At 43.0% G+C, this 16,176-nt stretch overlaps 1 protein-coding gene and 1 long non-coding RNA gene across 2 annotated transcripts; one reads left to right on the top strand and one right to left on the bottom strand.

Annotated features, from left to right (window-relative positions):
- Positions 1-12,127: 12,127 nt before the first annotated feature.
- Positions 12,128-13,117, bottom strand: LOC121744952. Its single transcript, XR_006038726.1, has 2 exons — positions 12,811-13,117; positions 12,128-12,749 (listed from the first exon to the last, which is right to left on the bottom strand). It is a non-coding gene; the product is annotated as an uncharacterized LOC121744952 (long non-coding RNA).
- Positions 12,350-15,517, top strand: LOC121744949 (cucumisin-like). Its single transcript, XM_042138661.1, has 10 exons — positions 12,350-12,427; positions 12,503-12,582; positions 12,667-12,764; positions 12,841-12,981; positions 13,052-13,151; positions 13,250-13,766; positions 13,849-14,180; positions 14,261-14,372; positions 14,440-14,653; positions 14,723-15,517. Exons 1-10 carry the CDS (start codon positions 12,350-12,352, stop codon positions 15,355-15,357), a joined length of 2,307 nt encoding a protein of 768 aa, XP_041994595.1. The 3' UTR covers positions 15,358-15,517.
- The last annotated feature ends 659 nt before the right edge of the window (positions 15,518-16,176 follow it).

Here is a 16,176-nt window from a genome sequence, read left to right as displayed (position 1 = left end):
AAATGAAGTAGCCGACCATCTGAGCAGGATATTTCAAGGGGAGACCGAGGAAGCAATACTGGATGCATTCCCAGAGGAACATTTGTACTACGTAAAAAAAATTCCTCGACCTATCAGCTGGGAAGAGATTATGGTGTTAACAGGTCCAGGGGATGCCGAAAAAGGGAAATGTCATCAAAACGCTGAGCCATGGTTCGCAGACCTGGCAAATTACTTAGTCACTGGAGAGGTGCCCAGTTCGCAAGTAATTTCCCGGGCCCAGAAGATGAAATTGAAAAGCGAGGCCAAGAACTATTTCTGGGATGACCCGTATTTGTGGCGAATGAGAGCCGACCAAGTAATTCGGAGGTGTATTCCGGAGTGGGAACAGAGGGATGTGCTGAATCATTGCCATGCCCTAGCTTGTGGAGGTCACTTTGGACCTAGGAAGACCGCAAGAAAGGTGTTAGATAGTGGTTTTTACTGGCCTACATTGCATAAGGATGCGTTCGAGTTTTGTCAGAATTGTGAGAGGTGTCAACAGACTGGGGGAATCTCCAGAAGAGATGAAATGCCGCAAGTCCCGGTGATCGTTTGTGAAATGTTTGATGTTTGGGGAATGGACTTCATGGGTCCATTTCCATCTTCATACGGGAATACATACATACTAGTGGCAGTGGATTATGTTTCGAAATGGATAGAAGCCAAGGCGACCACATCTTGCGAAGCTAAGGAGGTATCGAAGTTTCTTAGAGCTAATATCTTCAATCGGTACGGAGTGCCCAGAGCTATAATATCTGACAATGGGACGCATTTCCGCAACCGGACTATTGAAGCTTTGATGAGAAAGTATGGCGTCCACCACCGACTGTCTACACCTTATCATCCTCAATCAACGGCCAGGCGGAAATATCCAACAGAGAGATAAAGGCTATACTGGAAAAGACGGTTAATCCGTCTAGAAAAGACTGGAGTAAGAGGCTTGGAGACGCACTATGGGCTTACCGGACGGCGTACAAGACGCCTATTGGGATGTCACCATATAGGCTTGTGTTCGGCAAAATGTGTCACTTGCCCGTGGGAGTAGAACACCGAGCATATTGGGCGGTCAAGGAGATAAACATGAGACCCGAATCTTGCGAGGAAGAGAGGAAATTGCAGCTGCAGGAGTTGGAGGAGCTAAGGCTGGAGTCATATGAATCGGCAATGTGGTACAAAGAGAAAACAAGACTTTGGCATGACAAGAACCTCCGAGTCAAGGAATTGCAAGTTGGGCAGAAAGTTCTCCTATTCCATTCCCGGCTCAAGTTGATGCCTGGTAAGCTGAAGTCCAAATGGGTCGGACCATACACTGTTGTGAGTCTTCGTGCAAATGGAGCAGTAGAGATCCAGGGAAGTGCTCCAAACTCTACTCCATTTCTTGTCAATGGCCATATGGTGAAGGTATTTAGGGATAATTCAGAGATGTGTGTAGTGGACGAAATGCCACTACGCGCACTCCCTGATATCGCCTAATCGGTCTGGGAAGTGAGTGTTCTTAGAGAATTTCCTAGGTCCTGTATCCAAGAAGTTTTAACATGTCCTGACCTAGGGAATCTTGAGAACACTTGAACATAAAATGTAAATATTTAATCGTTTTCTTTAAAATCAAGAAAAACCCAAACAAATCAGAAAAAAATAATCTTCCAAAAATATTTTCGAAATACTAGACTCCTTAAGGAATGTTTTTGATACTGTCATACCCTAGACCCGGGGAGTCTGGCGTTTCAATTTTTTTTTAGTTTAGTGTTTTTCTCTAAGTGTGATTTTGCAGAAGGAAGTTACTTAGGCAGGGAATTGAGAAGTAAAATTTTGGAGGGAGTTGGCACCGGCTCGGATTTCAAAGGACACCTTTATGGGAGGCGTACAGTCGCTGGCGTCATGCCTGCAACCCGCTTGCAAAATCGTCCTCGCCTATACTTATCGGATAATAACCGTGTTCTTTTATTTTTACTTACTTACTCTCTCTCTCTACATCCCAAACTCTCTCTAGGTTTTCTTTTCTAACCCTAATCAAAGAAGTTTCCATCCAAGTCTTTGTCGAAAAAAAAAAATTTCTGCAGAATTCTCCATGGATAACAAGCAAAGTGCCGGGAACACCTCAGGATCCGCCGATTCAAGTGCGGCGGTGTTTATGGAAGACATGCTACAAAAATTTGGGGGACCAGAAAAGGCGATGGAGGCGTTTGCCATGTTCGCGGCTGTAATGGGGAAATCCGTACCAACCGCCTCAACATCCTCCGCACCACCACCAGAGACCGTTCAAGAAACTACCGCTGAGCCGGAGGACGTCGCAGAACCCACTGCCTCCGTTTCAGAACCAACCGCTGCAGAAACTCGCGAAGACGAAGCAGATCTGGCCGCGGGGTTGGAGTTGTTGGCCGTAAGTGCACCCAGGTTAGGATCTGCCACTGAGGGGGAAACCCCTATTACTGATAGCCGTGTTGAGGGGGAAACCCCTGTTTTGGAGGAGTTTGTTGAGGGGGAAACCCCTGTTGATGGAGCTGAAATTCCAGAGGGCAACGAAGCCCTAGATGCTGAAAGAAATGTGGAGGGGGAAACCCCAGAAGTGGTTGGGGGTGACGAAGCCCTAATTACTGAGGAAGTTGTCAGAGAGGCGGAAACCCCTGAGAAGTCTGCGGGTACAGAAACCCACGTTGGAGAAGGCTTGGAGGGGATAGAGACCCCTGTTTATTTTTCAGGGGCAACCCCATTGTTGAACGAGGAAGGAGAAGCCCTCGGTGCTGAGAATGTCCAAGAACCCGTCGATGTCGGGTTGGATTTGATAGTGGATCTGACTGATGTCCCCGAAGGGACCGATTCACCGGTTAACGCTAGGGAAGCGCGGAGACAGGCTCGTCGGAGCCTGCTTGATGAGATCGATGAAACCGTCCAGCAGACGGAGGAAGAAATGCTGGGTCCAGAAGCCACAGCACCTGAGCAGGCAGAATCTCCCAGACCGAGTAGAGGGGAGAGTGATGCAGAGGAACGCCGCCACGCGGCCGAGAAAAAAAGGAAGGGGAAACAAATTGCTCCTTCCAAGACCAAGAAGGCGAAAGGGAAATCCACTGAATCCTCACTTCCTCGACCTGCCAAGGTACCATACGCTGCAGAGCCCGAGGATTCTGCTGTGTCTAGAGACTCTGAAGAAGAACAAGAAGAGGAGCTCAACTTTGAGCCAACTGAGATCTGGATTACAAGAGAGCTCCTGGACGATATGAGAAAGTTTAACGACCCGAAACGCGCAACCATCCACAAGGAGAAGAGTGCCCAGGGCAAGTACGCTAAGTCTGGAAAAATGTACAGCTCATCGGAGCTCAAGCAGATCGCTTGTAATGATGAATTCCGAACTTATATCGACGCAATCGGCTTTGATTGGCTGCTCAAGCACAGCACCGCCGAAGTTCCAATAGACCTGGCAAGGGAATTCTTCTCCACCTTCCGATTTAAGTCCACCACCGATCTGAATGCTGACTCCATCAAATTCCGGCTCTTCAATGAAGAGCATGTGATGAGCATCCGTGAATGGACTCTACGGATGGGACTGCTTACGCGCACAGAGGATGATGAGGGTTTGTGGAGCGAGAGAATGATTGGTCCGCCGAAGCTGACGCCGGGATTCAAGACGCAGAACGCATGGGAGTTTGTGGCTCACCCTAGGGTAGGTCAGTTCAAAACCAGCTGGTCGAAGGCCCACCATATTGAGAACAGGGTCCTGCGATTCGCCCAGACTTTCATTAGCTACAACCTGATGGGCACAGCCAACAACGCTCTGACGACCCCCGACTTGTACTTCACTTGGTGCATGGCCAAGGGAGTACGTGTTCACTTGGGCTATTGGTTAGCCCAAGCCTGCCATCAAGTAACAGCCAACCCTTCCCGACATCTTTACACATGCCACCTTCTAGGGGCTTACCTGCAACGCAACGTTATTATGAAAATCCACAAGTCCTGCAGAGAAGTGAAGATGTGTCTACCCCCGGAGGTGTTCAACGTGGACTACTTTTTCAATAAGGGGCTGCTCATTACACAGGGAAGGGACATGTGCTTTTATGAGGTTGGTCAGTCGGAGGCGCAGACGAAGCAGGAGCCTGAGATGGTGGAGGCGAAGGATACTGCTGACATGGAAGCCGGAGCCAGGATAGAAGTAGAACAAGTAAGGAAAAAGATTGGATGGATGAGGTCAGAGATGAAAATGGTCTTGGAGGGGATTGTGGCCCTACGGGGTAAAGGAAAGGACAGTGCTGAGGATGCAGAAGTCAGGAAGTTAGTTGAGGAAGTGAGAAACGAAGTAGAGAATGTGAGGAAGGAGGTAATCGGTGTACGAAAAGAAGTGACGGAGATACGGAGGGAAATGGGGAGAAGTAGAGAGGAGGTCGTAGCCTTGAAGGGGCGTATCACCGACCTAGTGGCAGAATCGTCAAGGCGTTCCGACAAGATGGCGGAGGCCGTCGCACTGATGATGAAGATGACGAAGTGGCTTCAAGCGAAGTTCCCCGAGACACCGATGGGACTTCCTGAACCTAGCGGCGGTTCCAAGACACCGGGTCAAGGGAGTCTAGCTGTGCAGAAGCCGCCACAAGCCCAAAGGCCTCAGACCACCCCGTCTTCCTCCAGGCCCGTGCTTTTGAAGAAAACCGTACCCCGACCCATAGAAGATCAGAAGGAGACGCCGGAGTCACCAGCACGAAAGAAAGTTAAAGTGACCCAACAGACAGTGTTTGTATGTATGGTGTTTGTGTTCTTTCTGTTTTAAGAGTTTTTAGGATTTGTGTTTCGCATGAGCTAGTGAGATAATAAGGCAGGTTTCCCTTAGTGAGAGCAATTGAAGAGAGAATACATGTCAACTTTGACACCTTCTTCCTTAATAAACCAAAGGCGGTCTGAATGAAGTTGGGACGATGGAAAAAGCCTTAGATAACCCAGCTGTGCAGCCCTACTATAAGAGCAAGTTATAAGCCTAAACACTTTTTTGTGCTAGCATGCAAATTGGGCTGCCACTTGATGCTTAGGGAGTAGAGTATGAAGGAGAAAAAATGGGTTTCAGAGGTATAAGCTGGACGAAGTCCAGGAAAAGGAGGTATAAGCTGGACGAAGTCCAGGAAATGGAGGTATAAGCTGGACGAAGTCCAGGGGAGAAATAAACTAAAAATTCGGAGGTATAAGCTGGACGAAGTCCAAGGGAAAAAATATATATATAAAAGGGGGAATAAAAAAAAAAGGGAATCTAAGGGCATGAAGCAATAGTAACCTGACCCAGGATTTAAAAGGAAAAAGGGGACTGTAGAAAGGAGAAACTCTCATAACCCAACGCATCAGTGGCATAACTTTAACTGGGGAGCGTTTTGATCCTAACATACCTGGTGAGGAATGAGTGATCGAGCGAACCTAACAGCTGGGGTGTCAATAGGCTATCTTGACGAACTGACGGACCGTTTAGGTAGAAGAGGGAAGGGGGAAGATTTGAAGACTGTAGACGATCGGATTGAACTTAAGCTTGTGGGGACGGTTGCCTAAAAGTCGAACCTGGTTCATGCTTGTTTGTGTTTTGATTCTTTGTGTTGTTTTCTTTTATAAGTCTGTTTTTTTTATTTTGCCAGTTGTCTAGGTCTAGGAGTCTGTTTTTGTTTTTGTTTGTAGAGTCGTTCTTGGGGACCGTGCATTGAAATTCACCTTATTTCTTTCTCTTGTCTTTTATACTTGAGGACAAGCATGGTTTAAGTGTGAGCAGTCAGGGGGGAGTAAGTATGGTGTTTGTGTTCTTTCTGTTTTAAGAGTTTTTAGGATTTGTGTTTCGCATGAGCTAGTGAGATAATAAGGCAGGTTTCCCTTAGTGAGAGCAATTGAAGAGAGAATACATGTCAACTTTGACACCTTCTTCCTTAATAAACCAAAGGCGGTCTGAATGAAGTTGGGACGATGGAAAAAGCCTTAGATAACCCAGCTGTGCAGCCCTACTATAAGAGCAACTTATAAGCCTAAATATTTTTTTGTGCTAACATGCAAATTGGGCTGCCACTTGATGCTTAGGGAGTAGAGTATGAAGGAGAAAAAATGGGTTTCGGAGGTATAAGCTGGACGAAGTCCAGGAAAAGGAGGTATAAGCTGGACGAAGTCCAGGAAATGGAGGTATAAGCTGGACGAAGTCCAGGGGAGAAATAAACTAAAAATTCGGAGGTATAAGCTGGACGAAGTCCAAGGGAAAAAATATATATATAAAAGGGGGAATAAAAAAAAAAGGGAATCTAAGGGCAGGAAGCAATAGTAACCTGACCCAGGATTTAAAAGGAAAAAGGGGACTGTAGAAAGGAGAAACTCTCATAACCCAACGCATCAGTGGCATAACTTTAAATGGGGAGCGTTTTGATCCTAACATACCTGGTGAGGAATGAGTGATCGAGCGAACCTAACAGCTGGGGTGTCAATAGGCTATCTTGACGAACTGACAGACCGTTTAGGTAGAAGAGGGAAGGGGGAAGATTTGAAGACTGTAGACGATCGGATTGAACTTAAGCTTGTGGGGACGGTTGCCTAAAAGTCGAACCTGGTTCATGCTTGTTTGTGTTTTGATTCTTTGTGTTGTTTTCTTTTATAAGTCTGTTTTTTTTTATTTTGCCAGTTGTCTAGGTCTAGGAGTCTGTTTTTGTTTTTGTTTGTAGAGTCGTTCTTGGGGACCGTGCATTGAAATTCACCTTATTTCTTTCTCTTGTCTTTTATACTTGAGGACAAGCATGGTTTAAGTGTGAGCAGTCAGGGGGGGAGTAAGTATGGTGTTTGTGTTCTTTCTGTTTTAAGAGTTTTTAGGATTTGTGTTTCGCATGAGCTAGTGAGATAATAAGGCAGGTTTCCCTTAGTGAGAGCAATTGAAGAGAGAATACATGTCAACTTTGACACCTTCTTCCTTAATAAACCAAAGGCGGTCTGAATGAAGTTGGGACGATGGAAAAAGCCTTAGATAACCCAGCTGTGCAGCCCTACTATAAGAGCAAGTTATAAGCCTAAACACTTTTTTGTGCTAACATGCAAATTGGGCTGCCACTTGATGCTTAGGGAGTAGAGTATGAAGGAGAAAAAATGGGTTTCGGAGGTATAAGCTGGACGAAGTCCAGGAAAAGGAGGTATAAGCTGGACGAAGTCCAGGAAATGGAGGTATAAGCTGGACGAAGTCCAGGGGAGAAATAAACTAAAAATTCGGAGGTATAAGCTGGACGAAGTCCAAGGGAAAAAATATATATATAAAAGGGGGAATAATAAAAAAAGGGAATCTAAGGGCAGGAAGCAATAGTAACCTGACCCAGGATTTAAAAGGAAAAAGGGGACTGTAGAAAGGAGAAACTCTCATAACCCAACGCATCAGTGGCATAACTTTAACTGGGGAGCGTTTTGATCCTAACATACCTGGTGAGGAATGAGTGATCGAGCGAACCTAACAGCTGGGGTGTCAATAGGCTATCTTGACGAACTGACGGACCGTTTAGGTAGAAGAGGGAAGGGGGAAGATTTGAAGACTGTAGACGATCGGATTGAACTTAAGCTTGTGGGGACGGTTGCCTAAAAGTCGAACCTGGTTCATGCTTGTTTGTGTTTTGATTCTTTGTGTTGTTTTCTTTTATAAGTCTGTTTTTTTTATTTTGCCATTTGTCTAGGTCTAGGAGTCTGTTTTTGTTTTTGTTTGTAGAGTCGTTCTTGGGGACCGTGCATTGAAATTCACCTTATTTCTTTCTCTTGTATTTTATACTTGAGGACAAGCATGGTTTAAGTGTGAGCAGTCAGGGGGGGAGTAAGTATGGTGTTTGTGTTCTTTCTGTTTTAAGAGTTTTTAGGATTTGTGTTTCGCATGAGCTAGTGAGATAATAAGGCAGGTTTCCCTTAGTGAGAGCAATTGAAGAGAGAATACATGTCAACTTTGACACCTTCTTCCTTAATAAACCAAAGGCGGTCTGAATGAAGTTGGGACGATGGAAAAAGCCTTAGATAACCCAGCTGTGCAGCCCTACTATAAGAGCAAGTTATAAGCCTAAACACTTTTTTGTGCTAACATGCAAATTGGGCTGCCACCTGATGCTTAGGGAGTAGAGTATGAAGGAGAAAAAATGGGTTTCGGAGGTATAAGCTGGACGAAGTCCAGGAAAAGGAGGTATAAGCTGGACGAAGTCCAGGAAATGGAGGTATAAGCTGGACGAAGTCCAGGGGAGAAATAAACTAAAAATTCGGAGGTATAAGCTGGACGAAGTCCAAGGGAAAAAATATATATATAAAAGGGGGAATAAAAAAAAAAAAGGGGAATCTAAGGGCAGGAAGCAATAGTAACCTGACCCAGGATTTAAAAGGAAAAATGAGACTGTAGAAAGGAGAAACTCTCATAACCCAACGCATCAGTGGCATAACTTTAACTGGGGAGCGTTTTGATCCTAACATACCTGGTGAGGAATGAGTGATCGAGCGAACCTAACAGCTGGGGTGTCAATAGGCTATCTTGACGAACTGACGGACCGTTTAAGTAGAAGAGGGAAGGGGGAAGATTTGAAGACTGTAGACGATCGGATTGAACTTAAGCTTGTGGGGACGGTTGCCTAAAAGTCGAACCTGGTTCATGCTTGTTTGTGTTTTGATTCTTTGTGTTGCTTTCTTTTATAAGTCTGTTTTTTTTATTTTGCCAGTTGTCTAGGTCTAGGAGTCTGTTTTTGTTTTTGTTTGTAGAGTCGTTCTTGGGGACCGTGCATTGAAATTCACCTTATTTCTTTCTCTTGTCTTTTATACTTGAGGACAAGCATGGTTTAAGTGTGAGCAGTTTGATAAGGCTAAATTCATGCATCGGTCTAGGGGTTTTATTTCGTGAAATTACTGGGTCTAACGCATGTTTTAAGCCAGGTGTGTGAAGGTTTTCGCTAGATCCAGGAAAAGAAGAGGACGCTTGCATAGTCCTAGGAAACTGGCGAAAAAGTGGACATTATGAAAGACATTGCTTGACGGAGGAAGCCTCGGAGTTGAAGGGTAGAATAGGGATTTCTACGAAGACTCTAGAAGGCTATGTCCGCATCTATAAAAGGAAGAAGCATGCAAGCTGGAGGGACCTTCTCGGTGGAGGCCTCACGAACAGCCTGTTGCTCAGTTCACTTTTCACATACTTGGATCTAATTCGCGGAGGATCTCGGGTTCGCGCTGGGGTTCACATTTAGCTTTCTGATAGTGTTTGAGGGTTGTAACACCGTCCTTCTTTGGGGCGAAGAAACAATTTATTTCTTTTGTTTCTGCTGAATTCGCCGAGCTTCGCTGTTCGAAGCTCGGTCCTCTTTTGTTTCTGGATATTTCTCTACTTTTATGCAAGTTTCGTTTTCGCTTGCGTAGATCGTGATGATTTTCGTTGATTGATTGTGTTTACTTGAATTCTGGAGTTGGATTGTTGGAGTTGGGTGTTTTCGTGGTTAATTTCAGGATTATTGCAGGTTAATGGTGAGATCTGGAAGAATGGAGTTTGTTTGTGGATGAATCGGGGTTTTGTTTTGCTGACGTTGTGGAGTTGTTTGTGATTGTTGGAATTTAGAGTTGATCGGAGCAGATCTGTAAGAATCGGAGTTATGGAGTTGATTTTGTTGGTTGTTGAGTTCGGATGGCTTGGATCCGGAGTGGATTAAGCGTCTGAAGTGATTCTGAGCAGGAGTGTTTTAATTTTATGCATAGCTTACGTGTTTTCATTTCATTTCGCCTAGTTTATGTAGATCTGATGTATTTCCGATTCATAGCAAGTTTCCGGCGTCCAAATCTTTATATTCTGTTTGAATCTAGGTGTGTGCTCTGTTTTCTTCATCTGCGAGTTTAGTTAAGTTGCGAAGGTGCATGTCGTAGTTAGTTGGAGCAAGGGTTGGTTATCTGCAGCTTTTTACCGTACTTGCTATTTTTGGAGATATGGTCCCCACTGTTATTTGCTTACTGTTTAGCTAGATTAGGTAGTCGTTTGCTTAGTCTAGGGAGTAATTGTGTCTTTCGGTATTGATGTCTGAATCCAGTAAGTTTTCTGTGTCCTAGGTCTAGCGTTTACATTTCTTGCCTAGATCTAGTGGTAGTTTAAATCTCAACCCCTTTGCGTGGCAGCAGCCGTTTGTTTCCATAGTCTCTTAGCACTACTTTGCGAATCCATCTTTGTGGGATCGACACCACTTCCCTATACTAATTCATAGTATTCGGGTTGAGGGATATATTTTTGAAGGGGAGTCGAGTGTGTCCAACGACAAAAACACTGTAGTTCTCTAGAGTTCCTGGACCCAGTGATCCAGTGGATTTAAGGAGCGTTGTGTCTGGACCGAGCTTTGCATTAATTCTCAAATGTGCACACTCGCTTACTCCTGAGTCTAGTCATTCGACATTAGAGTCGAGGTAGACACGACCCAACACTTCAGTTTCAAATGAACTAATGGTGGTTTATTAAGTAATGTTTCGTTTTACTCACAAATTTCACTAAACAAACCTCAAAGAAATTTTTTTGTCCAGAGCCTTTGTCCTAGCGGCAAGGGGCTTAGACATTATTGCATGAGGTGTCGAGTTTAATTTCCTACTCCTATCTATAGTATAGGAGTTTATTTGTAATTTGTAATCTCTTGACAAGTTTATTTGTAATTTGTAATCTCTTGACATCAGTGATAATTTCCCCCTATCTATAATTTCCTCCTATCTATAGTATAGGGATAAGAGTTTATTTGTAATTTGTAATCTCTTGACATCAGTTGTAATTTCCTCCTATCTATAATTTCCTCTTATCTATAGTATATGAGTTTATTTATAATTTGTAATTTCCTCCCTTATAGTATAGGAGTTTATTTGTAATTTGTAAATTCCTCCCTTATATAGGATATCTATAGTAAAGGAGTTTATTTGTGAGTTTATTTGTAATTTATAATTTCCTCCATTATATAGGATATCTATAGTATATGAGTTTATTTGTAATTTGTAATCTCTTGACATCAGTTGTAATTTCCTCCTATCTATAATTTCCTCATATCTATAGTATAGGAGTTTATTTGTAATTTATAATCTCTTGACATCAGTTGTAATTTCCTTGTAATTTGTAATCTCTTGACAAGTTTATTTGTAATTTGTAATCTCTTGACATCAGTTGTAATTTCCTCCTATCTATAATTTCCTCTTATCTATAGTATAGGAGTTTATTTGTAATTTGTAATTTCCTCCCTTATAGTATAGAAGTTTATTTGTAATTTGTAATCTCTTGACATCAGTTGTAATTTCCTCCTATCTATAATTTCCTCCTATGTATAGTATAGGAGTTTATTTGTAATTTGTAATTTCCTCCCTATAGGAGTTTATTTGTAATTTGTAATTTCCTCCCTTATATAGGATATCCTATCTATAGTATAGGAGTTTATTTGTAATTTGTAATTTCCTCCCTTCTATAGGATATCTATAGTATAGGAGTTTATATGTAATATGTAATCTCTTGACATCAGTTGTAATTTCCTCCTATCTATAATTTCCTCATATCTATAGTATATGAGTTTATTTGTAATTTGTAATTTCCTCCCTTATATAGGATATCTATAGTATATGAGTTTATTTGTAATTTGTAATCTCTTGACATCAGTTGTAATTTCCTCTTATCTATAGTATAAGAGTTTATTTGTAATTTGTAGGAGTTTATTTGTAATATCTATAGTGTAATTTCTTCCTATCTATAGTATAGGAGTTTATTTGTAATTTCTTTCCTTATATAGGAGTTAATTAAAAAAAAAACCTCAAAGAAATTTTTGTTATCACCACGTTCCAAGTAACAAGTGAGTAGCTTAATTTACTTACATAAAAACTTTCAAGAGAATCTTGGCTAACTTACACCTCACCTATCAATACTACTATTCAAATTGAATCAATTTTCTTATTTCTACTATATTAAGCTTAGAGATATTTCAACATCATCTCACATGCAAGTTAAAACAACACAATCTCCCAGTTGTTTGAGCACAAAAATATTAACCGCACATTTTCACAACGTCAACAGTATTCATAAACAATGCATATCTGATTAGGATTGTAATCACTAAAATATATGAGTTAAATTTTGTTAGAAACAAAGGAATCCAACCGCTCTTTTAGCAAAAGCTTATGCCCAAGAAAATCCTATATTTGGACATATTTGCTAATCATTGCCGCCAAAGATGTTGATGTTCATCAAACACAACAAATAGTTTAACAATGCAAGGCTATCATCTACTTCTGTCTTTTCTTCCTCACAACAATGCTAAGCGGAGAAAGCAATTCTCAAGCTAAACCATATAAAAACACTTGTATCTAAGATACTCTAACTACATTGCATTACCTCATCACAATGGCGAACGCCGTGACTTTGTACACCTTGCTTCTCGCGTGCTTCGTGCTCACCTGCCACTGTGACGATGAGCGCAAGGTACGTTAATTTTCTATTTGTCAGTTGCTCCTCATTCACCTAAGCACCTACCCTTATCTCCTTTTTCATGATTAGCTGCACGTCGTGTACATGGGGGACCGACCTCAAGATAGCGCTTCCACGCATCACAACATGCTGCAGAGTGTGCTAGGAAGGTTGCTCATATTCTTCTTGACTGGCATTGAAATCACTACTTGTTGAAAAATGAGTATAATTTATTAATTTTCCATTTTTTGCAGTGCTTCCGCAGCAGAGGGTTTATTGGTCCATAGTTATGGAAAGAGTTTCGATGGATTTGCAGCCAAGCTTAGTGAGGTTGAAGCTGCAACCATTGCAGGTATATAAGACTAGCTACAAGTTTACTTAAAAAAGAGTTCACTTACATTTACATATATGTATATGTCTGGTGGCAGAGATGGAAGGAGTTATCTCTGTATTCCCTAGCCGCAAGCTAAGCCTTCACACGACGCGATCATGGGACTTCATGGGATTCAGCGGAGGCGTGCTTGAGCCAGGGCAAGAAGGAAATGTCATTGTTGGATTAATAGACACCGGTGAATAATCAAATATACATAGTAAGTTATGATTAAATCAACGAGTTCTGATGCCTTACTCCATATGTAGGAGCCTGGCCGGAGCATCCTAGCTTCAACGACACAGGCTATGGCCCTCCACCACCCAAGTGGAAAGGGACATGCCAGACCAAAAATTTCACATGCAACAAGTATGCATAATCTTAATAAGTACTACTACTTACATTCTTTTGATCAAGAATAGCTCCTCACTCCTCCCTATATTTGAATCTTGTTTATGTCATGACAGCAAGCTCATTGGTGCGCGCTACTACAACAGTGACAATGACTACGATGATGGGGACATCCCATCTCCGAGAGACACTATAGGGCATGGCACCCACACGGCATCAACAGTTGCCGGCAATGAGATAGCTGGAACGAGCTTCCAGGGATTAGCGGAGGGCGTAGCAAGGGGTGGAGTTCCAAACGCGAGAATTGCAGTGTACAAAGTATGCTGGGAGGGTGGCTTCTGTGGCGATGCAGACATCCTTAAAGCCTTTGACGATGCAATTGCAGATGGAGTTGATGTACTATCAGTTTCGTTGGGGTACACGGGGATTTCTGATTACTTTGAAGACTCCGTTGCAATCGGATCTTTCCACGCCATGAGAAACGGGATCCTGACCTCATGTTCAGCTGGAAACGAAGGTCCTGATCCTGTTTCGCTCGCCAACTACGCGCCTTGGATCCTCACTGTTGCTGCAAGCACCATTGACAGGAAATTTGTTGCTAACTTAGCACTTGGAGATGGACAAATCTTGACAGTGTGCAACTTTTCTAATCACTACTTGACATTCTTCCTTATCATGCTATACTCCTACTAATGACTTTGTGTGTGAAATGAAGGGAATCGCGGTTAATAGCTTTGACCTGAATGGGACATCATATCCTTTGATGTGGGGAGGAGATGCCGTGAACTATACCTTTGGTTCGAGTCAAGCTTATGCTAGAAGTTGTGATGAAGAAGGGATCAACCTTGCCATGATACCGGGGAAGATAGTGATGTGTGAAGGTTACCGACAGGATGGGTCGACCATTCTGCTGTCGAAGGGTGTAGGAAGTGTTATAGTAGGTGAGGATGAGATAAACCCGGACTGCGCCTTCACGTATCCATTACCAGCAACGCTGATAAGCCCAGACGACGCCAAGAAGGTGATGGCCTACATAAGATCCACCAAGTGAGAAAAACTCGACTCGAGCTTCACACACCTCCATACTAATAGTACTAGTCTTGTGTTAAGATTTGATGCGTCTTCAGATATCCCATGGCGACCATCCTGGTTGGGGAGACGTGGAAGGACGCTGTTGCTCCAAAGGTGGTTTCATTTTCATCAAGAGGACCTAGCCCTGTCACCCCGGATATTCTCAAGGTTTGAAATTAAGCTTGCACATTCATCTTCATGAGCCTTGCTCTAACTATACTTGTGTATTTATTAGCCTGATGTTACCGGACCTGGTGTGAATATCCTTGCCGGGTGGTCCCCTCTGGCTTCACCTTCTTCCTACGACGGAGACACCAGAAGCGTCTTATTCAAACTGGTCTCCGGGACATCCATGGCGTGCCCCCACGCGAGCGGGACTGCAGCCTATGTTAAAGCAGCACACCCTGATTGGTCCCCTGCTGCCATCAAGTCTGCTATTATGACAACAGGTTTGTTAGTTTGTTAGTTACATTTCTAAACAGTTATTGGATTTATGGTTTGTTGATAATGTCAAACAGCTTATATAATGGATCCAAGACTAGAGAGTAGCCTTGAGTTCGCCTACGGCTCCGGCCACATCAACCCAAACGCCACACTTGATCCGGGGCTAGTCTTCAACGCATCCGAGACAGACTACATCAACCTACTCTGCAAGCAGGGCTACAACACGACGACATTGAGACTAGTGACGGGAGACAACAGCAGCTGCGCCACGACCACACCGGGGAGGGCATGGGATCTCAACTACCCGTCCTTCTCACTCTACGTGGAGGACGGGCAGCAGATCATGGCTACCTTCACCAGAACCGCAACCAACGTGGGGACGCCAAACTCGACATACACTGCCAGCATGCACATGCCGGCAATGATCAACACCAAAGTGGAGCCATCAGTCCTCACATTTTCGTCTAGCGGGGAGACGCAGGGGTTCACGGTCAGTGTGAGCGGACCGGCCATCACGCAGCAGCCAATCATGTCAGGCGCCATTACGTGGAGCGATGGGATACATTCAGTTAGGATGCCTCTGGTGGTCTACAACTACTACCCCGGGGCTCCTTACGTTACACATTCACAGAATTCTATCACCGTGCCGGGAAAGAGAGGCAAGCTGAACGCCTCCTCTTCCAAGCGTCACGTCAATGGAATGCTCTGATAAGCCTCTTCTGCTTGGAAAATAAAATACATATTTTAAAATAAGATGTAGGAGAATAGGAGATTGTTCACAAGGATGAGATAAAAAAATGGATGGGTTCCACTGCTGGAGATCGTGTGATTTAGAAATCACATAAGCTTGTGTCTTTTCACTAATAAAAGTCTAATGGTTGTCATCTGAAGCCAATCACAACTATACAAATATGGTGTAAATAAAGCACTGTCAATCCTATCCAAAGCATTCAAATGTATACAAAACCAAATTCACAATTGGATATTTTAATGAATATAACTCACTTTATACCCAAAAAATGAATATTTACAAGCCTAAACACAAAATTCAGCTTAGTTGTTTTTGGCCTAATTCATGCACATCATTCAAGATAGATATCTCTGTAAAAACTCCAAATAGTTCTTGCACAGAGAGATGCATAATGTTTTTGGAGCACTTAAAATCATGATAGCAATCACACAATCCGATTTAAGGAATGAAATTTTAGGCACATCGATCCAAATTCAATAATACTCCCTCCATTCCAATTAAGTTGAGTCGTATTCCTTCTTCAGATGCCCCAACTAAATTAAGTCATTTACTTTTTTTCACAAAATATAAATTCATTCACTCTCATCTATTTTGCTATCTCTTTATCTTTGATATTTTATTCCTCTTTCTTACTTTTCAACACAATTTGTTAATTTTTGCGCCCAAATTTTTTTACTCAACTTAATTAAAATGAAGGAAATAGAAAGAACGAAGAAAGTAGAAAACAATTACTTCATCCGTCCGCGAATAGGAGTCCCGGTCCACTTTTACCATAAA

Source organism: Salvia splendens, chromosome 8, assembly GCF_004379255.2.
Source record: "Salvia splendens isolate huo1 chromosome 8, SspV2, whole genome shotgun sequence".
Lineage (NCBI taxonomy): Eukaryota > Viridiplantae > Streptophyta > Magnoliopsida > Lamiales > Lamiaceae > Salvia > Salvia splendens.
Note: the sequence above shows the minus strand (reverse complement) of the source record. Positions and strands in the feature narration are given on the sequence as shown.